A 24298-nucleotide genomic window follows, 5' to 3' on the forward strand; every position below is an offset into this window, starting at 1 on the left:
AATGTTCTGAATCCGAATGCACTCCTTAAAATAGCTGCACACACTTTAGGTCAATTAACCTTAAAAAGAAAAACATAACCCAAAGATACTGTCTGCATCTTCCCTGCCAGCCTCTGCATCCTGAATTTTAAAATCCACACAGGGCCAGTACCGTGGGATCCCCTTGCATGGAGACAGATGTGCCTTATCCTTTCTTCTCTCTGACGTTGGAGAGAGAGTGAAAGTGAGTGTTTTATCTTAAGAACCCTTAATAAAATAATAATAACTTCATTATGGCACTCTAAGGCCTCACTCTAGTCAGGGGTCTGCATCGCTCTTTTGGCTCCAAGACTCACTTTCTCCAGCAGTTTGAAGCCTGCAAGTTCAGCGTATTGCGGGAGGCATAGAGGGTGAAATGGAGCACGGGGAAGTGCTCCAAGTCACTGCTTTTTGAGTAGAAGCGGTACGATCCAGAGCTGGTTGGCTCAACTTTCTCCCAAGAAGTAGCAGCTGCAAAACAATGAAATAACTAAGCAATATATAATCCCCCACCCCTCGCCAGTTTGGTGCCTGTTTAATTTTAATGCGCGAGACGTGGGGTTGACATAATTAAAAGTTAGATCTTGGGAGTCTTGGGTGCCGTTCTCCGGCGGACCGAGCCCAAGTAAGCGTTTCAGCACCACGGAGAGCTCCGCACCCCTCCCGGCATTGCCCGTCAAGGCGCGGTCCGGCACGTCCTGCCGGGAGAAGCGTGGGGTCACTCCCTTCCTCGTAAGCAAGACTGCTGTCAGCGCTGTTCCTACGTCTCTCCGTGCCCTCCTTTTATAGACGCTTGCCCGCGAATCCGGGACTCCCGGAAAACGCTGAGGAAATCGCGGCGGGTCATAGGATGGTATTTCTCCTGTACCTCCTTTCGTCTATGTACCAAAGACCAGCACTAAAAACAATCTGAAGCATGACATAACCTACAGAGTTGAGTTATTTCAGCAAAAAAAAAAAAACCCTTTCTGTGCAAAGTCGCTAAAGTCTGTCACACACATTCACACTATCATCATCATCCTTATGGACAGTATCAGTTAACAAGCCTGCAAATAAAAGTCCAAGTAATAAACAAACAAACAAACAAAAACAACAACAACAAAACCCAATACAATTCAGAAAAGACATTTTGCTGATTCCATCTGTCTTAAAGCAAGACTGTTCCCATGCTGCACAGACAAACATACCCCTTCTAATTTTTCCACTGTGATAGTGAAACCCTGGGCTGAACTGAGGAGCAAAGTAACTGAATTGACATCTACCTTGAGAGCCCTCAGCTTTGAGAGGATCATTTGTAAAACTCAAGAAAGTCTGACTGGCTCAGGTTTGATGAAGTAGCTCTCTTGTCTTTTCATGTCCAAACACCTCCTTTCCCATGATTCTCAATACCTGGCCACAAAAAAAGACTAGCAGCTAAAAGGTTATTTTACCCTAATTCATGTGCAGTAAAATGTATTTTCCAATTAACCAAATTTGCCGATTTGTCCCGCTTGGACACTCTTATAATTTATAATGTAAAAGTGTTCTTTCTTTATCTAAAGACCAAGGTGACTGCTTTTAATTTTCTGTAACCTCTTTACACTTGATGTTCACCAGACTCATAATGTTAATTGGCTTCATATACGGATCATCAGTTTAATGAAGGAATAAATCCTATGTTGCTTTATGTCCCTCTGTTTTAACAATGATTGCTTTAATGAAGAATGTGACGTGTTTGAAATCAAAGCTGCAGGAGACATTAGAGGGTTTTTGTTGTTGTTGTTATTTTTTTTTTAATTATGACTGAAATGTCTACTTAAAGCCAAAAGCATGAGATTTCCATGTTTCAAATGGTTTTATTTAAATCATTTTCCATGGAAAATACTGACACATTCTTCAGCAAAGAACTTTTTCTTTCTAATTATGACTACAGACTGAGTAACACAATTTTGCAGTATAAACATCCCAATTAGGTTATTAAAATATTTCTGAGCTGATTTTATACCACTGCAGTTTTAATTCAGAGTTTTACTTAAACTCCTACTGAGTTCAAAAGGAGTTATGTTTGCCTAAATAAGGAGTATTTGTATATAACAAATATTTCCCTTCATCAACCTACTGTGTTTTCAGCGTTCCTGTGTGGATGAAGAAAAGTATAGGGGAGAAAGAATTGTCAGTTCACACACAAAAGCTCTGCATTGCTGTAATCTATTTCTCCCCATGGGGATTTTAGGATTTCGGGAGCAAGGGTAAAATGTAATGAAACATGGGCTCACAGAGGTAGGTGACTGCAAATCAGAGCATCAATTAGGCCAAGCTGGAAAGCAGCAATTACACCAAACTGCGTGTGCTGGCTATACTAGCTGCAGCAGGTTTTAAACACAAAGCAAATGCATTTTTGTAATTCAACTTTTATGTTCCTGGTCCCAGTTACAATGAAAGTAAGATTTTCTTCTCCTTCTTCATTTTTCTTCTAGTGAGAAGTGTGTATGATGTATTTATTTTTTCTTATTTGGAAGCTGCTGCCTGCACTGAAATTACATGATCCATATATATGAGAATATGCGATATAGAAGAGGAAATATCTTCTCAAAGCCTGTGCAGTGGCTAAGTAATCAGTGGACTTGGACAGAGATTTCAGGAAGTAACAGAGGAAGTGGATGGAAGGGGAAGGATATTGGCTAAAATTCCATATCCTGAGAAGTTATTCCAGTGTGCCAGGCCAGATACCACAACATCTTTGGTCTCCACAGGTACCACACTCATTCAACACAGATCACAACAACCTTAACACACCTTCTCTCAACTCTGTCTCTTCCATACTGTGATCATGACTGAGAGAACTTTGTACTGCCTTTCAAAGATGCACAGAACTGTAACCCATAGCTAGCACTGCATGAGCATGCAGACGGCAGCCCATAAACCATACTTCGCCTTCCCATTCCATGGAGAACAAGAAGATATCCTATGGCACCCCTAGAAGCACAGGACAGTTGTCTGCCAGGAGGCTACTCCAAGGGTAACATTTATCTACATGTGGCTGCACTTTCACTGAACCCGTGCTTGGTCCCTGCATTTGTTACCATTTGAAAAGATTTAGTTTAGACCAGAACTCTGCCAGTATTTGTTGATGCAAAACAACACTGACTTTCAGGGGAACTGTATGTTGCGTTTGAGGTTTTATTGGTTTTATTATTTTTTTTTAAGGGAAGAGGTTAGTGCTCTTTCCCACTAAAAGAAGTCTTCTAAACAAGAGTTGTGAGAAGACACTTCCAAGGGAGTAGCTATGAGAGTGAGAAAAATTAGTAGTGTTACTTGGAGGTAGGAAAATTAGGCACAGAAAAGCTGACAATTTCCTCAAGCTGTCTATAATGAACAACTACAGCAGACTGTAGAGTAGATAAGCCAATATCTTAATCATTTGACCTTGCCTTCATATATATATATATATATATGTATTTTTTTCTAGAAGCTGCTGCTCTAGTTTGCCAGAATTTAACATTCTTTGAAAATATAACAGATTTTACATAAATATGGGTGACACAATTATTGATACTACATACCTTTATCAAAGGCAGAAAAATGATTTCCTATTGCCCATAAAGCACACAAAATGAATAGAAGATAGAAAGCTGTGAAAGCTGTAGAAGTCAAAGTTAAAAACTGAATGACACATTATAACTCAGATTTAAGTTTTCACTCTCTTGGTGTGGCCTTTATTTTACCATAGACTTGACAGTTTATTTGGAGTTTTCCAGAAGCTTGGAAGGAAATGGCCCTTAAAATATACATCACAAGTACAATTGTTTAACCTGCTTTGTTTTAAAGGAGCATATCTAGGAACAAGAATATAATATTCTCAGGTGCATCTGTCCAAGTTTAGGCTCCTTATCCACATAGAGCCTGTAAAAGAATGATATGATTTTCAAAGATGCTGACTATTGACAAGAAATTTTACGTGACTTCAGAAACCCTGAAAATGGCTCACTATTTCCAGAGATGTGAGGTCTCTACTTCTACATCACATGTTGTGTGAACAAGGCAAGGTAACTTGATTTCTAGAAGAATTACCTGGCCTTAGATCTCCACTTGAGTATGGAGATGTCCAACACTACGTTAATGGTGCTTAGATAGGTATTTTGATGCAGTTGTGGACTTGCTCCTCATCAAACAGGATAAAGCCAAAAGTTTTTCTCATTGCCATCAAGATAAAACCTTTTGCTTATTCAGAAATAGCACAAAGACGGGATAATTTTTTTTCCCCCCTTTTTCTTCTTCTTGTGATGTGTAACAGTTTGTATGTAAGACCCCCTCAGTGTTTCTGCTTACACTTCTAACCATTCTTAAGTTCAAGCCAATTTCATTCCTGCTCTATCTTTTAGTATTTGATTTGATGGAAACTGGGACTACGCTTTTCTCTATTCAAATCCCTCTGGAGATATTTCCAAGATCTGGATGCTCTGCACTAGAGTATTTCTAATGAAAGGCATTGCTGAAACAACACTGATAATAGTGTTCACTGATGTTCAGAGATTTGTTGATTTAGAGAATGAGATAGAACCATTTAAACAAGCTGAATATTACATGAATGAAGGAAAGGAGGAAATCATAATTCATTCTTTGAGCTAAAGAATAAGGCAATGCAGGGCCATGCAAAATTTAGAAGCCAGATTTGCAGAGCTTTCTAAAAGAAATTCAACTCAAAAAAAAAAACATCCATGCCACCTTTCAACTCTAGTTTCATTAATCTTATCTTTCTCTTAAACCATGACCACCAAATCCTCTCTCCACAATTTCCTGTGTCTTCTGTTCCAATTTCTTACCTTAAAATTCAGGTCCTATCACTTTTTCAGGCACTTTGTAGCATTTGGTCTTCATAAGAAGTAAGTCTGAAAGGCTTCAGACAGCGCTTTGAACAGGAACAGTTATCACAGGTTTTGGTACTTGCAAGGTCACTTACTTAACAGTGAAAGATGAATAAACTAATTTCTAGGCTTATTTATAGTGAGATAGCACCAAAGAAGTTACCAAAACATGCTGATCTCATGGCACTGTGTGGTGAAGAGGGAAAGGTTGGGTAGCCTTGAGGAGCACGGAGCTCTCAAACACTGATGGACTTCTTGAACCTAAGGTTGGTCTTGCTCAATAAACAAGAGCTGTCATCTGAGAAACAGCAGGATAAATGGAATGGCCATAGTTCTGCCATTAATTAGTTTGCTTATGCTGCATGGCTGGGTAGCAGCAGAGAACCTGTGGGTATCCTCTAGAATTTATTTAGGGTTTGCAATGTCCAAAGACATCACTTATTTATTTATTTTAATTTAGGTTTGTTTTCTCAGCCTGACCTTGGACAAATATTTATATTTTCAAACTTCACTTTTACATTACATTTCATTCTCAGTCTCAAATCCTAGAATGCAAATTTCTTGCAAACCAGATCAAGAAGAAACTTGGTCAGAACATTTTACCTATTTCTCTCTATAAAGATTAAATGTTGAGCTGTGAACAATGAAGCTGTTTGCAGGGAAAGGAAGAAAGGAAGAAAGGAAGAAAATCACACCCTTTGGACATGTTGTTCAAAAAATAATAAAACTTTTGAAAATATCCACTAAGAAGAATCAGAGGGGAACTTTGGCAGCTGCGGACCATGTGCAAAGAATCAATGGCTGCAGCATCTTCCAGGGGAGGGAGCTGGTGGGCAACCGAGAATTGCAACTGCGTGCACCGTATGACTCCCATCCACACACCAGCGTGGGGCTCCCGAGACTCTCAGGACAGTTTGGAAATGTCACTTGGTGACTGCAAGGGTAGTATCAACTGGGAGTTAGACTTATGGTTCGGCTCTAAGACTGTCAGATAGCAAAATTAGGGCTGAAAATGCAGCACCTCTCAAAATGTACCCCTGTGAGTTAGAAAGACTTACTGCAATAATAAGTGTTAAATGATGTTTGGAAATGAGATTATTGTTTTCTGGGTGAAAGGACCCTAGGAGTCTTCAAGACATCTCAGAAGCAATATGTACGTATTAGTTATTTGCTGATCTATTTTCCATCAGAAAACTAGAAAGCAACATGTTGCATAATTCAACAATACTGTACAAAAATAAACCAACAACTTTGATTTCACAATCCAGGCAACTATCAAGTCATCCTGTGTGAAATTCCTGTGGTAATATGTAAATGTAAATAGGTTCACTCAGGAACAGTGGGTTTCTAGAGAGTCTAGAGAATTTAGGAAAGATTCTGCATTGCCACAGCCTTAAAATAAATGTGAAGTTTTGATTTCTTTTTTTTTAACCAGATAATTAAAAAAAAAAAAAAAAGCAGAAAAGCTCTGTCAAAACCCAGTGCTAATACTAAATACCACATTTTGGAAATGTAAAGTTCTTCGGGATGATAAAATATAAGTACCATGTGGAGTTCAACAAATGTAAAGTCTCGGTCTTGGGAGAGAACAGCTGATTCCTTTAAAGCCAACTGGATGATGCAAAACAGAACCTATGCTGATCTGCAACCATTGATACTAGCTTTATGCTGCCTGATAATTCTGTCTACCTGATAGCCCAATGTTAACTAAGCAAGATTTTTGAGAGCAGATCTGAACCGGTATACTGGGACTTATGCCACAGCACTGCTTTTTGTCATGAGGTCTGGATTTACAGCATCACCGAGTCAGTTTCAGTTAAAGGTCAATTGTTTCTCAGAAACAGGTCATTTTCCCAATTATAGGCAAAACTCACAGTTTTTGTTTACCAAAACGAAAACAGGCTGTAATCTAGCTCTGAATTAGGGCAGTTAGTATCTGCATGAATCTATAACTGCACATATCCACTCGACAACAAGTTAACAGTCTCTCTTATTCTCTGAATGGCTTCTAGCAATGAACCCAGTAGGAAGAAAGAAAACATGCAATTAGCTGCTGTAAGACACAATTGTCTCATTCACCACAGGTCAGTTCACACCTACTAACTGCTCTCCATGAAGGTGAGCTATACTGAGCACCAGAAGGGAAAAAGTGGTCTAGGTGTGACATATTTGTGTATGAGGCCATTGAAATGCATCCCCTGGATGTGACAATGTTCACAGGTTAGCCTGGAGCACCCACTTCAGTTGCAGATAAGTAGCACCATCCTTTGGGAAGCAGTTTGAGATGAAGCAGAAGGAAGGCAAACAGGAATGCATATGCCCGTGGTTGTGTGTAAGAGTCCACATGTAAAACACTCGTGTATCTTTACAAATGGAAGTAGATGTAATCTTAAAGGATGGGAGGCGATCTGGAAGGTCAAAGCCCAGGAACTTAGCTTCTCTCCTAACAGGAGGAAAGCTCCAAGACTATGAACCAAATGCTATCTTCCACAGATCTTTTCAGTGAAGCACATAAATGCCATTCTTCCTACAAGGAGAATGGCCCCACAGTGCACGCCCCAGGCAAAATAGAGACAAATCAAAGCATTCCTAGCAGGGTGCAGAGCAGAGGCCTTCCAACTGCTTACAGCATCGCTGTGCTCCAATTTCTTTGGGCCAGGAACATTTCGGTCATCATAGTATTACAGGATCATTACATTGGAAAAGACCACTAAGATCATGTAGTCCAATCATCAACACATCTTCACCATGCCCACTAACCATGCACTTCAGTGCCACATCTACATGGTTCTTGAACACCTCCAGGGATAGTGGCTCCACCACCTCCCTGGGCAGCCTGTGCCAGTGCATTACCAGTCTTTCTGAGAAGAAATTTTTCCTAATATTCAACCTGAATGTCCCTTGGTGTAACTTAAGGCCATTACCTCTCATTCTATCTGATCCCCACCTTGCTACACCCTCTTCTCCCTCAAAAGGAATCATCCCCAACCTGTTCCCCCAGGCCAATCCCTTCTGCCTCACCAGTCACCAAACACCCCAGCACGCTTCCCATGTTTCAGTGCCAAGAAGCAACTTTTTCTATGTCTCATGACAGAAGCACCTCAATAACCCCTTATAAGACAAATAGCTCTACAAACGGGAGACCACAGAACCTGATCCCTTATGGGTCTGTGTTCTCCCTACAGCATACCCAGAGCCCACTAACATCCTGCTGCAGATGTAACTGGGCCAGGCTTGGTGCTCTTCCACCACACAATAACGAACATGATGTGACTGCATACACCTCACTTACCTGAGCCTCTTTAGTTCCAAATCCAGACCATCCTCTGTGGAATCCTCAGTATTTATCACAGGGTGTTTTGCTGCCATCCTTGCTCTCAGTTAGCATTGTTGCAATGCAACAAAAAATAACAACTCCATCTTGTGCCACCAGTTCTTTTCTAGACTATCCATTCTGAAGACTGTCTACATTCCCTTCAAAACCTTAGCTGTTGCTTTTCGGCATCCCACCTAACTGTGTCGTGTTCAGCTAAAACCAAAGTTACAAATTGCAGCATTCCTTATTCTGGAATTCTTATTTATTTCAATTAGCTAATAGCAAGAAAAGGCACCTTTATTAAATATATATGTATGTATATAACTAAAACAGGAGCATACTTATGCTTAATTGTTATTCTAATTACAAGTTCTGGTGCAGTGTAAATTTTTCCCTTGGCATTATTATGAACCTAATTTCCTTACAAAGTCCAGGATAAACAATTCCAATATATTTTGTTTTAATTATCAGGGTTTAATGGGGCATAATGAGACTATGTTGAGTGGCGCAGAAAAAAATAATAATTTAATGTGTGCAAAACTACTGAGTGCTCCTAGCTTGACTGTGCATATTTCACCAATTGTGGTGCAGCACTGTGTTTACTAATATTCAGTATTCCTTACTAAGTTTATCTGGCTTTCAAAGGAAAAATATTCTTTTTTTCCTGGCATCTAACACAATAAGATGGCTAAAGAAAATAAACAAAAGAATAATTCTCTGAGTTGCACAGTGAAAGATGCAGCTGATACACAGCTGATGGTTCTAGAACCATTTGTCATGTTACAGACAGAGTATGTTGTATGCAGAAGCTGCCTCCACCAATCTGCTCCAAAGGCAGTCCTTCTCCCAGTGTTAGTCGGCAATGAAAACTGCTGGCTTCAGTTCTTAGCATCCCTACTAAAACAAGCATAGATAACATCAGCTGAAGTACCTCTGGACTCTCACTAACCGAGGTGCAGTTCCTACAGACTTAAAATGCCATGAATATTTGTGTGGTGAAAGGGAAATAATGCAAAACAGCAAGGCAGGCAATAAACCAGTAAAGTGATATTATGACCCTTTTCTCCTTCCAATCTCGCTTTGCCAGCAGCTCTGAATCCAAAGGGGGAATGGTTTTAAACTGAGACAGGGGAGGTTTTAGGTTAGATATTAGGAAGAAGTTTTTCACATAGAGAGTGGTGACACACTGGAACATGTTGCCCAAGGAGGTTGTGGATGCCTCATCCCTGGAGGCATTCAAGGCCAGGCTGGATGTGTCTCTGGGCAGCCTGGTCTGGTGGTTGGTGACACCACTAGACACCACCCTGCACATAGCAGGGGGGCTTGAAATTAGATGATCATTGCCGTCCTTTTCAACCCAGGGCATTCTATGATTCTATGATTCAATGACTGTGAGTGGCTAATGCAGCAGTTAGCACCAGCCTGCCACCACACTTTCATTCCATCTTACCATGCTGACTACAAACTTCCTTTATTTTTCTTTCTTTTTTTTTTGCTCACCCTACACAGAAGTCTTACCTAGGAGGATTTTGGACATTTGTATAGGAATTCTGAACGCTTGGCGGTATGTTCAGCATGACAGTCAGGGGTTGTTCTGTAGAAAGGATAAACACATCTGTTCTGTCACACTGGGCACATACTGCAGTTCTGAAACTTGAAGATGTGCTGGAGCCCCTGTACCTGTACTGAATAGCTCATACATACGCAGCTCACCCTGTGGTCTGCTGGATGGAAATACAGGAACCTCATCACAAACTGTTTCCCCCACCCTGGAGGAATAGAGCCTCAACATCTATTCTGCTTGTCCGTTACACTCGGTCATGGAGTCAGAGGCCTTGATTCATTGTCCATTGAAGCCACCGTAAACATCCCCTCTTTTGGCAAAGTATTTGATTCATGACTTTGGGAAGGTAGCTCAAATATAGCACAGAAAGAAAACAGTAATGTTACATTACATACATTTATTTCAGAAGTCATATTTTTATTATAGATTAAGTTAATATACTTGAAGTGTTTGTGTTTTAAATAAAATACATTTCTTAATTACAGACATTGGTATTTACAGGAAAAAAATTTACATATTTTTTGTTTTTTTTAAATATATCTCATTGGAGTAAGAATTCTTCATGAAGTTTCTACCAATGGGAGATGTAAAGTTCTGTGTTGTGTCAGCCTCCTTCAAGGATTAATAGAGACAAGAAACCTAAACAGGCTTAAGTTACAACTCAACGAGTTGATCAAGGAACTGCAATGGAATGGCTGCCCACATTAAGTTGTAGCGAGACTTGAAAACCTCAGGGGTCCCCCTCCAAATCTGTATCCTATGAATCAAGGAAGAATGAAAGGGAACCACTGAATTCCTTCCACTAAACCAGCCTTAGCTACAGGACCAGTGCAGCACCCACCATGTTCTAACAGACCTCCAAAGTTTGGACTTTTTTTTTCCTTTCTGCCTGAATTATGGGAGCTGCAACCCAAGCTTACTGTACAATCACTGTACAATAAATACTCAAGGGCACTCTCTTCTGCCACATAGCCTAAAAGCTACAGCAGGCCATGGTGGAAGAAAACAGTTTTACAAAAGGCGATCAGCTGACCCTTCATCATAGAGGTGCAAGCACTGAGCCAGAAGCAAAGTTTGCTGATGCCCAGATATATATTGTCCTATTTCCATCAGATTGCCTAGCAAGTCCCAGAGGGACTTAGAAGGTAGTCTGTATTCGGTAAAACTGCAGGCAGAACAGGGGAAGAAGTGCATTACCATCTGCAGTTTATGTATTACTCAGAAGAGATCTCTGAGGTCAGCTCTGGGCAAACACTTATCCTCAAAGCTCTGCTTAGGAATTTACATCCCCATTGAATCATGTGCATTCAAAGCTGAATGAGGTAGTATTACTGAGACCAGCACCCCCATGTTGGATTGAGGCAGGATCCTAGCGTACAACAAGCACAGCATTGCTAGCTGGTTGAGCAGAGTGATTGTCCTGCTCTACACTGCACTGATGCGTCTTCAGCTTGAGTACTGTGTCCAGTTTTGACCATCACAGTACAAAAAGGCCACAGAACTATTGAAGTGTCCAAAGGAGGACTACAAAGATAGTGAAGGATCTAGAGGGAAAGACATCTGAAAAGCAGATTGAATCCCTCGGTTTGTTCAGCTAGTACAAGAGGATAATGAGAGGCCACCTTATTGTGGCCTACAGCTTCCTCACAAGGGTGTGCTGAGGGGCAGTGCTGAGCTCCCCTCTCAGTGACAGGACCCAGTGGAATGGCATAAGGCTGTGACAGGTGATGGTCAGGCTGGATATCAAGAAAAGATTCTTTACCAAAAGGGTGGTCGAGCACTGTAGCGGGCTCCTCAGCAAAGGGTCATGGCACTGAGCTGCAGGGGTTCATGAAATGTCCAGACAACGCTCTCAGACATAAGGTCTGATTTTTGGGTGGTCCTGTGTGGAGCCACAGTGATCAATGATCATAATGGGTCCCTTCCATATCCTATGGGATAGCATGCCTTTTACTCCTTTGGATATTCAGAGCTCTAACATATGAAACAGGACCTTCATTTGAGTGCACACTTACTGTGTTTGGGATTTTTTACATAACAAAATTCCAGTTCCCAATGGTTTTCTCTGGTTTACAGGCACAGAGCTTTCCATAGAGGTAAGCAGAGCCATTACAAACCCATGGCTCTTGGAACACCTACTTTAAACTCCTTTCCACACAGCCATGGTGACAGGATTTCAAACACAGGTGAGCTTCTGGTTCACCCGACCCATAATCTGAAATACCACCTACCTTTAGTATTTTCAATGTCAAATAAGAAACTGAATCCAAGCATATGCCAAATGTGTACAAAAAAAAAAAAGTCCTGTTAATGACAACCACACCTTGTTGCCACCATGTCTTTGTAATTTTTAAGAACCACATTCTCTTTGTCATCAAAGTAGAGGAGATTGAGGGACATCAGTTCATCTGGAACACAGCAGGGTGTGCTGACATCCTGAGACAGTTTAAGCGTATGGACTATGGACTGAACCGTGGCATGGTTTGTTGCATTTTGACTTTCCCCCAAGGGGAAAAGACAGGAGCCTCTGCAGTAAAATGCATTGTATCCACTTGGGTAAATAATCCATCCTGACCAGCCAATAGCATGGAAGTCAACATAGAGTTCTCTTCGATGACATGCTGTTACCTGGCTTTTGGAAGAAGGCACTGCAGCAGCCCGAGGTCTCCTGCTCTTGCTTTCACTGCTGTTTTTGATTATCAGAGTTTCACGAGGCATGCGTAACAAAGCGTCATTTTTAGCAGGGTTCAGCTCTGGTTCAGAAAGGAAGCTGTGTGTTAATCTATCTCAAAGTCATTTTTCTTTAAGTACAATAATCTGCAAGAAAATCTGTTTTGAAAATGTACATCAAAGACTTCAAAGAACATTTTAAAATGACAGGACTATGAAAGCACTGGGAGAGGTGTGTACTCAATTGTCATTTCAGCTACTTTTCAGAATCTGCCAGGTCTGTGTTTCCCTATGCGGACTAAAAGACCCCAGTTTAACAGAAACATAAAAGCTTCACGTTCTGCAAACTCCAGGGACCCTCTTTTCAGGGATAACTATGGTCAGAATGGTTTTAAAGCCCTTTGTATGCCTACTCCTACATCAGACCTGCTGTGAAGTGCTAACAAAGGGTGGAGACCACAGCTTTTCTTCTCTCCAGTACTCTCCTCTCAGCAAATCTACACATACACTTGAAAATAGAGTGCTTTCCTGAAATGGAAATGAATGAAGCTCACTGGCAATCCCTCTACTTTCTCAACGTGTATTCTAAGAACTCATGATAAATATTAATGGTGACCTCGAGATCCATGAACACAGGCTGAAAGCCACTGGTATGCAGGCTGCTAGAAGATTGTTCTTCTGCCCACAGGGAACAGGTACATCATGGAAATACAAATTAGTTCCTCAGTTCTGGCATAGTATCACATACAAAGGTTGATATTGATTAAATTGGGATGTAGGACTTCACTACAGTAATTTTCCATTTATAACAACAACAACAAAAAACCCAAACCAACCAACCAACCAAAAAAACAAAAAAAACCCAGGGCAGTTTCTGGTTGTTTTTTTTTTTTTAACTGTGGTTTGTTTTTGGTTTGTATCAGTTTTATCACCTGGTTCTTAATTATTCCTTTCTAATGTACAAATGCAATGATTTACTAAAAAGACCCTCCAAGCCCAAACCATTACCTCTCCTCCTCCTTCCAGCTTTTGCTCTTTGTATTTATCTCAGGCTCTAAAATCCAGCCTTAGCTGATTTTACAGGAGGACCCGTGGGAGAGCTAAGGCACTATTGTTTTGTAATTTAAGGGATAAAGGCGTTGTCTTTGATGAAAAAAAGAAAGCCATTAGTAACAATGCTAATTAGTCACTGAAGTTAAATAGGTGTTTAAAAAACAAACCAAGGACAGAGAAGTTAAAACTGCTTATCTAACAACTTCTTCCACTCTTGAAAACTGCACTTCATAACTACTTCCATTTGCTTTACCAGCATTTTCACAGTTTTCCAGGTCATTGAGTTTTTTTTCAGCCCAAGGTAAAAATTATAATTTCCACACAAACATCACCACAAAGAGAAAGTAAATAATGATAATTTTAAAAAAGAAAGGAAACTCCCATCTGTCTATACAATGAAAATAAATGAAGCTTGCCTTAGGCTTCATGAATATTTTCTGCAAACACAACTTCCTTGAGTAGAGGTGGCTGTAGATGCTGGGTGAGCTACAATCAAGAGCTCTTATCAAGCAAACTGGTCAGTGACAAAGCAGAACTGCACCAGGCTCAACACTGCACATAAATACTGGGATAAGGCATACGTGAGGCAGCAGAAGGGAACAGAATTTTTCATGTTTTCATTCATAAAATAGAGTTACTGTTGTGTGAACTTACTTGCAGAAGAGGGTACAAAGCTGGAAGACCTCCGTTTATTACTGTTGGTGAAGAGGACAAGGAGAGCATTTCTGCTCTCCTGCAAATTGCTCTGTCCCTTTGCAAATGCAACCAGGTTGTGTTCAATCCTATTGCTGAGTAATTGTGTTGCAGTTATCAAAAAGCCATGGTTGGAGTTACTGCTTCCGACCCACTTGGAAACCTGGTAATGAAAATGAAACAAGAAAATATTGTTTCAATAATCTTTCCACTGCATTGTGATTAAGAATAATTTACATTAGGAAAATGGAACAGGCAACCAATATAGGACTATAAATACATATACAATCACAGAAGTGAGGTAACCATAAAGATTGAATTGAGTAAAATATTTAAACCAATAATCCAACATTTAAAAATACCATATACATTCCCCAAAGTTACATTTACACAAAAATAATTAATTTTTGGAGAATTTACTAGTGAATAAATGAGCCTAAGAGTTAACATTAGCAATAAAATAAATCATCCCTGACTTTAGACAGAACCTTATTTTTCCTCGTAATCTTAATAACAGAATAATAAAAACTCTCCAGACTTTCCATACCATTAAAACTCATTTAAATCTAACGCAAACATGGCATTTGAAGAAATTAGATTATTTGAAGAAATCGGGCAAATTTACTTACTCTAATTGTTCTAATTACAGTCTACTAAATAAGGTCAGGCCATTCTCAAGGAAGGCTATTATTGCTCACGATGCAACTCAACCAATCATCCAAGCATATTGTTCAATCTGATCATAAAGCTCAGGCAACTAAAAACACTGCCAGAGCAGATTTAAGCCTCAGAAAGTATTTGAAACCTCATTTATATTTTTGCTAAGGAAAGGCATTTTGATACTGATATAATTTAAGGATATCTACAAAACAAATCTTTCAACTAGAAAATAGAGAATTCTACATACAAAGTTAAGATGAAAAACATTCTAACCATTACAAATTCCAGAAACACAACATTGAAATACACTGCACATCTCATCTACAAGAAAACTGACTAGAGTAAAATAGAAGAGGAATTAAGAGCTACGCATATCCCATAATTAATGATTTCTTTTTTGACAGTCCAAGGACGAGCGTGCTTTAATCACACTGCCATATTTGGCCCTCCTGCTATCTAGGTTTGGGTTACCTAGTTCTCATCAGAGAACTAAGAACATGTACTTTTGAGAGTAATGAGTAGGGTTCTCCCCCTGCTCTGTTCTTCAGTTTGAATCGACCACAGAACCCAGCAATAAGAGCAAGTGATCAGCACAGCTCTTCCATAACAGACATTTTAGAACTAAAAATGTAAGCCAAGAATTCTCTGCTTACCGTCTGTGTGACGTTGAATACTTCCCAGCCTTCCGAGTACAGAGACAACAATCTCGATGCAATGAGATTTTTTTTGTGTGGATTACTTCCACCCTCCAGTAGCTCATACACTTCCACCTTGAGGAGAGCAACACAACAGAACAGTGAGAAATGACAGCCATCGTTCTTCCAGCAAAATGGGGAGGATCAAGACTATAAGCACTTCTTCCGTATCTTAAATGGCAAACTGCTCCACCTGATGCAAAAAGCTGCTTACAGCTAGTTCAGCAGCAAAAGGAGTATTGGCAGATGTGTTTGCGAAGTTCATTGCAAGGGAGCTGGACTAGATGACCTTTAAGGGTCCCTTCCAACTCAAACGATTCTATGATTCTAAGAGTTCAGAGGTAGGACTATGCTATTACCCTGAGCATCTCTTTCAAACCTCCGATACTGCCAACAGTCCTGCAGTACACTGTATCTGCCCTCAAGTTTGCAAAACGTCTGACCTTGCCTTTGCTACAGGATACAGTCAGTGCCAGGGAATGACTCCCGTACTACCATTATTACTTTAAGAGCAAATCAAACAGTCAAATTTGCATCCGAATTTCGAAACATCTCAAAAAGCAGATTAGTTCAGTGTGGGTCTGAAGGGAAGGCTACCTCCAGGGATAGTATCCTGCCAGCCAGAGCCCTGCATCCCTTCTCTGCATGCTGGAGGCTTAGTGCCACTCTGCACCGAGGACGATAATCAAATAAAAGTAAAGCGGGTTTACGTGCTAAGTGGTTGCACTCTCCATTCCCCTCTCATTTCCCTTCCGGATTATTAGCAACACAACAGGGAAGCGCGTAACTGACGGTTCATTTCCCACTTACTTTGCAGAAGTGCTGCGGATCGGCTCTCCTGGCCACGCGCCTCCTCCTCAGCTTGAACACCCTCAGCTCGGCCTTCAGCACCTGCTCGCCCCTCTCCATGGCGCTGACGTCGAAGAAGAAGCGGTCCTGCTCCACGGGAGCTGCGGGAGAGCGGCCTTTAGCCGCCGCTGCCCACGCCGCCCCGCCGCAGCGCTGCCCCCCGCCGCCCCCGGCTCACCTCGGTCTTCGAAGCTGCGCACCACGTCTCCCTCCAGCAGACCGGGCGCGCGGGTGATGCCGTTGGCGTCGGCCACCTTGTTGAAGAGATCCACCATGAACTGCGGCGGCTTTTTGCGGGGCAGCACGTCGGGGGGCAGCTCCTCGATGTCGAACACCTCCCGCAGACGCTGCAGCGCCGCCGCCTGCACCTCGTCCCGCGGCCCAGAGGTCAGGGGCAAGGCTCCGAGCTGCGCCAGCACCAGCATCCAGGCCAGCCCCATCCAGGGCCAGAACCGCCCGCCTGCCATGGCCGGAGTACCTCCAGCCCAGCCTTCTCGCAGCGCCCGGCCTCGCGGCTCTGCGCGGCGCTCATCTGCGACGGCCGCTGTGCCCCGGGGCTGCGTCGCCGCGCCTCACCAGGGCCATTAAAGCCCCGTCAAGGCTCAATGGGGCTCGCGAACATCTGAGCGCTCTGCGGGGAGCGAAGCCTCTCCCCCTCACCGCTCGGCCCGGGCTGCCACCCGCGCTTAAAAAGGAGGGTGAGCCTCTGTAACTTGCAGATCTCCACCCACAGCTCTCGGTGCTCAGCAGAGCTGCAGAAACGAGTGTGCTGGCCTGAGCACTACACTGGTTGGGGACGTGGCTTCTGCTCTTGCAGTGCAGCAAGAGGAGTTGCACTCAGTGATCCTTATGGGTCCCTTCCAACTCGGGCTATTCTATGGTTCTCAAAGCAGCCAAGCTTCAGCGTAATTAGGCATGGAAGGTTACATGCATAATAATACCCAAACTAAACTCAGTTTTCAATAATTTTCTCTCCACCCCCCAACATAAACCAGCCAACCATGAAATCTTGAGGCATCGTGCCCATTAGTCCTTTTCGAGGCAGTCTGTTGACTTAAAAGGAGCAATTTTATACTGCCAAGGGTTTGCACTGCACTGCCTGTTCTGCTTGTGCCACATGGCCCACTGCCTCTCCAGGCAGAGAAGGAAAGTGGGTTATGGGGTAGGTAGACATGTCCCATCTGCTTAGGCACACTACCTAGGACAAGAGTACCAACCAGCATATGGGCTGTAGGAGAAAGAGGTGGTGACAGAGAGGCTGGAGCTGTGTTAATTATGCTCTTCAGCCGCTCCTAAATTAGCCTTTTAAAGGTAAAAAAAAACAGAGCCGGGATCATTCAAGCAGCTCTGCTACACTTACCTTTTGCTACTCTCAGCTGAAATATAGAAGCATAGAATCACTAAGGTTGAAAAAGACCTCTAAAATCATATACTCCAACTGTCCACCTACCACCAATATTCCCCATGCCCACAGTACCACATCTACATGTTTCCTGAACACATTCAGGGATGGTGACTTCACTGTGGACTTATGTGGGCAGCACATTCCAGTGCCCAGCCACTCTTTCAGAGAAGTTTTTTCCCAGTATCTAACCTGAACCTCCACTGGCACAACTTGAGACCAGTACCTCTCATCCTATTGCTGTTACCTGGGAGAGGAGGCTGACTCCCACCTCACTCCCACCTCTTTTCAGGCAGTTGTGGAGAGCAATAAGGTCTCTCCTGAGCCTCCTCCTCTTTGAAGAATTCCAGTTCCCTCAGCCACACCCTGTAAGACCTGTGCTCCAGATCCTTTACAACTTTGTTGCCCTTCTCTGGACACGTTCCAGGGCCTTGAGTTCCTAAGGCTCTCAGCAGTGTGGCTCGTCAGTTTCAGACTCCTCCTCCTTCCAGCCTTCAGCTGTTGCTGTAGCCAAAAGTTTGGAGGGGAAAAAAAAAAAAAAAAAAAAAAAAAACGTATTTTTTTGCTTTTTTGCTGATCCAGCCCACCACATGAGGTGCAGGGAACTGATGTAGGAAAAGGAGGAGCAGTTTAAAGAGCACTGTTGATGCACATAAAGCTGCAGCCAACTTCAGTCCTCAAAATTCTGTAGCTGTCTTCAAAGAGCTGTAGGTATCTCAGCTCATGGCTAACAGCAGTGGTCAGTAGTTGAAGTAATATTACTTATTGCAACTACCTGCCTGAGAGCATGGAAAAAGACTAGTGAGATATGAGAAATCATCACAGGACTGTTTTTCAGTCATCCTAAAAGCTCAGTTTCCACTCTACTGCTTCTTTACATGCTCATCCTCACAAACCCTACCCTGCCCTTGGGCCTCTTCATTTACTCCCAGCATCCTCCCTAGGCATATACCTCCATTTCTGCTCCCCTGGTGCTGCTTCCAGACATTAATGCCTGGAAATGCATAGCTAGGGTTCCCAAACAACCTTAACTCTGCCCTAGAGGCAAAGATTTATGAAAAAATCCTCTCTGTTTAATATAAGCTGGGACCACAAACAATGAAATGCCTCAATCACAGTAGTGCAACTGCAGAAATTCTAGCCTACTGTTAGCCAAACATAACCCACTGAGTGCTGTGTTCTTTTATTTTCATATTTCTGATTAGGCAAACAACATAATGAAAGCCTCTCTCCTTATTCTTTCGTAAGAATGTATGACTCACCACTTATGTAAGCCTTATACAGGAGTTGGTCATAGCTCCACTGATGATACTACATTCTAGTTCGCAATTAGTGCAAGGCTTCAACATCCCTGTTCTGTACCATAAAAATAGTGTGTTCTCTCCATTTACATGTTACTAGCAGTGTGGCTTTGGGAACCTAGGAAAAGCAGTGAATCTATAGGGAACTATGGTACACAGCTAACAAAATAAAATTGTAGGTGGATTCTCCAAAGAATTCAGAATTGGCATCGCTTTTCCTTCTCCCTCTTTCAAATGGAGGATAAACAGTTTGGAGGGTCTGTAGAATTCAAAATTACCAGGCTTTCAGGATTAGCTTATGGGTAAGAACAGTGGGATTTATTTTGTGGCCTATCACCACCTCATCTTTGAACACATAGCAGTTAATACGGGACAGCAACACTGAAACAGCTTGGTTATCCCATTGTATCATTAAGTGGCAGAGCAAAGTCTACTTGTGAACCTTTGTTGCATATTTTAGAGCCCTAACAAATTTGGTCTTAAATGCATGGTCAGCCCTGCTGTTCAGAAATGAGTTCAGCTCCCTTTAATTTGTCAGTATTCATTTCATTTTAGCACAAACCCCTTGAAACTAGTGAACAGAGCAGGCTGCAAGTTGCTTCTTTCTCAGAAGAGTGGCCTAACTCTTCTCTGTGCACTTTCTGTCCAGGTTCTGTATTTTCTAGCTTGATGACTTACAGTAATTTCTTCTTTCTGGATAAAGGAGTTCTTTTTGGTTTCCTGAGCACAGGAACCAAAAAGAACATGCACTGTAGTCTCCATGGTGGCTTTTGCTGGCAGGGAGCAAAACAAACAAACAAACAACAAAAAAAAAACACCAACAAAACAACACCCAAAAGTGTTTCACTTGCTTCATAGCAGCTGCCATAGAACCATTTTATAAAGTAAAGAGAAACAACCCTTGCATGAGAGGGGTCAGATCTCTCTCTGCTTCTAACGTTAGAGGCAGCAAAAACAAAGTCACCAATGAAAGCTAAGAATTACTAAGGAAAGCCTTATCTTCTCAAACTTAGCTAAAGGAACAGGACTGTACTACATCAGCAATACCATGTGAAGTAGGAACGTTGACATCACCCCAGAGCCTAGAATAGCAATCCCACGAGGAGTGTGTAGATGGAGAGAGCCACTGAGTTAGTAAGCGTACATTCAGCATTTAGCTTGAATGTTGGAACAGAGAAATTATAAATGGCCTTAAGTAGCAGAGAGGTTTTACCATTTATGTAATATATAAATATCTCTCCCAAGGGAGGGAAAACTCCAAGTGCAGACTTACCAGCACATCCTGACTCCAAGGCATGTGCCCTACTCAAGCCCTTCAAAAACTGGATTGTCAGCATTTTGTATGATAGTTTTGTGCAAACTACAGTTCTGAATTCATGATCTAGACAAGATGCCATATTACCTTTGTTTTTCCAACTAGGATTCTTTGTACTCTGCAATCATTTCCTGAAGCATTTCCAAAAAAAAAAAAAAAAAAGTGAAAGATTTCTTGCCTTTCCCCCTAAAGACTGAACCAGTCAGATGGCGAAAAAGAAAGCAATAAAATATCTCATCCAAAGTCTCTGAGCAGTTTATAGCAGAAATCAGATCTCCCTGCTCCTACAAAACCAAACAAACAGATTATACCACGTTTTAAATTGTCTCACTGACTATACTGCCTAACTTTATTCCTTTCTAATTTTTCCTGATGGTTTAATTAGTGGATTGGCCAAGTGTTGATAAAGTTTCTACAGGGTTTCTTAGCATCTCATTTTTCACCAACTTAATGTATCATCTAAGAAAGCACAGTCACAACCAGCACAGGAGGAACTGGATCATACTAGATCATTCTTCTCATTGAACCACTTATACATAGAGGTCACTCCAAAAGTAATGTCTGCTATTTATTTCCATGGAGACTACAACAGATGCAGTGAGTACCATATGACTGTTTGATAGGGATTCTCAGCTACAAAACACTGTTCTTCAACTTAGTCACCACCCTTAACTATGCATTTTCACCAGTGCTGAACAAAAGCTTGCATGACATGCTCATAAAAATCTGCACCAGGGGAGGTGACCCACTGTTTGGCAGCTGCTATGATAACGTTGTTACTAGGAAAATGTAGCCTATGTAATCCATCTTTCATTGGTCTGAACAGATGAAGGTCAGAAGGGGCGAAATGTGTACTATACTGTTGGGGCTGTAGGACAGTCTAGACAGGATGGGCAATGTGTTCCGTGGACTTCAAACTGGTGTGGGAACTTGGCATTACTGTGTTGCAAGAGAAAGGTTGTCTTCTTCTCTATCTAGACTCAGGAAGTTTGAGCCTTTAGCTTAGTCAGCAAGTGGTCAGAGTTGATGGTCCAGGTTCCAGGAAATCCAGAAGGATTACCCCTTTCCTATCCCAAAAGACAGTGCACATCGCTTTGCCTTTCCAGGGCTTTGTCTTGAACATTTTCTTAGATGAGGAACTCACATGCTGTTCAATAGATTCTGAAAAGCTTGCATATGGTGTTCTTCTGTTCTTGTATGAGCATTTGTGGGACCCACCTGGAGCAAACTTTGCAATATTCCAGTGTTGCCACTATCATTTCCAACAGGTTGAAGCTCATATGCAGCTCCATACACAGTTCCCTGGTTGTAATCCTCTGATTTGCACAGATGAGCTGATCAACATGCTCTTCATTTCATGGTGTGACAGCTGTGCATGGCTGTCGGGAACACAATTTATCTTTCACAACACTGTCACCACAGCTGAAATGCCCCACCCACTGCCTCACTGTGCTCTCATCCACTGTTTGGCCTCCATAAACATTCAGCAAGCATTGGTGAGTGTCAGTGGTTGCAAATTTTTCTGCATGGAGGAATCCAGTGACACATCTTTGCTTCATACACACCTCCATGTCAGATGCCACTGTATCAGACTGCCCCTCTGCTACCATTTGTCACACAGCAACAAACTGTAATAGAGTATTTTGGGAAGGTTCAACCTCCACTGTCATACATCAACATCTACCTCTGACAATGTGGGCCAACGTAATAAATAGGAGGCATTACTTTCCGAGCAGCCTTTGTATATCTGTTCCTCAACACTTTCTCTATCCAGGAGGGAAAGCGGCTTAGACTGGTATTGCTAATATTTGACATCAGAATCACAGCAGTATGCAAAAGAGATGCAAGCAGGGTACTAGTCCACTGATTTTATTAATCGTCTACCTGGTTCTTTATCTTAAAAACAGCATTATTTGATGCTGGAGCAAATTGTTACCATTTTGAAAAAAACCATTAGTTGAGATGCTGTTTTCTTTAAGACTGGTTTGTCCAGTGAATTTCAAATGAATTACTTAAATGCTGCTTCCTTGTGACAGCTTTCCCTGAAGGACACATCCCGTAACAATAACTATCACACTGCTTTTTCTACTTACGTGATGCCTTCCTGGACATCTTTTTCACTGATGAAGCATGACTTACCTTTTAATGACTACTTAAATCATTGCTTTCTAAGAAAAAAACTAAGAAAAAAAAAAAAAAAGGTGTAACAGTCTCTTTTCAGGAAAACAACTCACCTGTATTTGTCCTTTCCATACAGCAATATCAATAAGCACATAGAAATTGGAGAAAGATTAACATTCAGTGACTGTTTCAATAACGTGCACACAGGATTCCGGATGAGATGCATTTTAGCTCTGATGAAGGCCAATGTCAGAAGGTGAGGTCCTCGAGGAACAGCAATCAGCCCATCAGTGTCAGCAGAGCTGGAAAATTCAGTCCTAAAGACTGAGTGGCTCAGAGAAAGGAAGTACTGGAGGGTTTTATGAACAAAAAATTCTCTGAAGCCCTTTGGAAAATCGTGGCCCTCCTGCTGTAGCTTCTTGAGAGGCAGATTGCACTACTAGCAAGACAGTCAAAATTTGTCAAGTTTAAGCAATTTTGGAATCAAAAGCAGCAATCAAAAGCAGATCATGTCACTTGTGTACAAATGGATATGGGTATAGGTGAATATCATCTGAATTCAGGACTTCCTAATTTAACAGCCCAATTCTGTACCACTTTACTTGCCAGGATGATGCTTATTAGCTGTAGTAGACTCAGTTCTCCCAGTGTACCCCACTGAGAAGAGGCTGAGCCAGAGCACTCATTTATGGATTAAAAAAAAAAATACTCTCCAGTATTGTAAATCACTGTTTCTATCCTACCTATCTATCCATTCATTGTCTTGCTAACATTTCTTTTGTGGTGGGGCATTATGGTTCAGAAGATCAACCACCTATCACCTGCAGCAGAGCCTCTAGATCAGAATTTAGATATCTAGGTCAGAATTTAGTTCCTACACTAGAGAAATTTTGTACAGTCAACATACTCATGTGTTCAGCAAAAAAGATGGACTAAGTAGAATAAATGCTTGGAAGAATATAAAACAAGAAAAGGATGGGAAAGGGGTGAAAAGCACCTTAATAACCAATGCTAGAGCTGCCTCCCAGATATCTACAGAGTAAAACAAGAACAACGATTTTTTTCCTTCTATTTAAGGACTACATTGCTTCATGCTGAAATAGCTCTCTTTAGTAAGATTTAACTTGATTACAAAATTAACACCTGCATTTTGAAATTTCCTTTTCTCCTTCCCGATGACGTAAGAAAAAATGTAAGATAGAAGCATTCCACATGGAGTGAATTTTGTAATCGTACACAAAGTAACAACCACTCACTGCAGCACTGAATGCTTTGGAAATGGAAAGGGTGAAATAAAAGCTTTTGAAGATATTACATGCCTCTAAACTATCTGAAGGTAAATGCACCTGACTGCATAGTCATTAGTCAGGAACTGCTTCATACCTTCCTTAAAGATATGAAGTGAATTGATTTTACACAGGTAAAGAAACAAACAAAGTCAGATACAGCATCTATTCTGGAATAAGAATAGGATTATTCTTGAATAACTCTCACTGTCAAACGTCTCAGCCATTCCAGAAGAACTTCTACCTATAAGTCAGTCTGTAGACCATTAATCTCACACATTTTTTTGAGATGAAATACTTTAAAATATATTTGTATTGAGTATTATACTAATATCCATTCAGCCTCTTGAATCTAGTTGCTAGGGCACACGATTTGAAGTTGCATGAAAAGCAGACTTGTACTTAAAGATCATTAGAATCATTTAGTCACAGAGCTACACTACACAGGGAAAGATGGCTTCTCCACTCCATCCTCCCCCCCCCCCCCACTCAGGAAGACTTCTAGAACAGA

The 24298-nt window shown here is 41.6% G+C and overlaps 1 protein-coding gene across 1 annotated transcript; it reads right to left on the reverse strand.

The window, feature by feature from the left end:
- Window positions 1-10124: 10124 nt before the first annotated feature.
- Window positions 10125-16881, reverse strand: LOC112532694 (bone morphogenetic protein 7-like). Its single transcript, XM_040702653.2, has 5 exons — window positions 16541-16881; window positions 16324-16463; window positions 15472-15588; window positions 14120-14321; window positions 10125-12495 (listed from the first exon to the last, which is right to left on the reverse strand). Exons 1-5 carry the CDS (start codon window positions 16827-16829, stop codon window positions 12050-12052), a joined length of 1194 nt encoding a protein of 397 aa, XP_040558587.1. The 5' UTR covers window positions 16830-16881; the 3' UTR covers window positions 10125-12049.
- Window positions 16882-24298: the final 7417 nt, after the last annotated feature.

Source organism: Gallus gallus, chromosome 6 (genome assembly GCF_016699485.2).
Source record: "Gallus gallus isolate bGalGal1 chromosome 6, bGalGal1.mat.broiler.GRCg7b, whole genome shotgun sequence".
Taxonomy (NCBI): Eukaryota; Metazoa; Chordata; class Aves; order Galliformes; family Phasianidae; genus Gallus; species Gallus gallus.

Coding starts and splice junctions, on each gene's coding strand:
- LOC112532694 (XM_040702653.2), bottom strand. CDS start 16,829: ATGGCAGGCGGGCGGTTCTGGCCCTGGATGGGGCTGGCCTGGATGCTG. Junction 15,589..16,323: donor ATCCGCAGCACTTCTGCAAA/GTAAGTGGGAAA, acceptor GCTCTCCTCAAG/GTGGAAGTGTATGAGCTACT. Junction 12,496..14,119: donor CTTTGTACCCTCTTCTGCAA/GTAAGTTCACAC, acceptor TTTCTGAACCAG/AGCTGAACCCTGCTAAAAAT.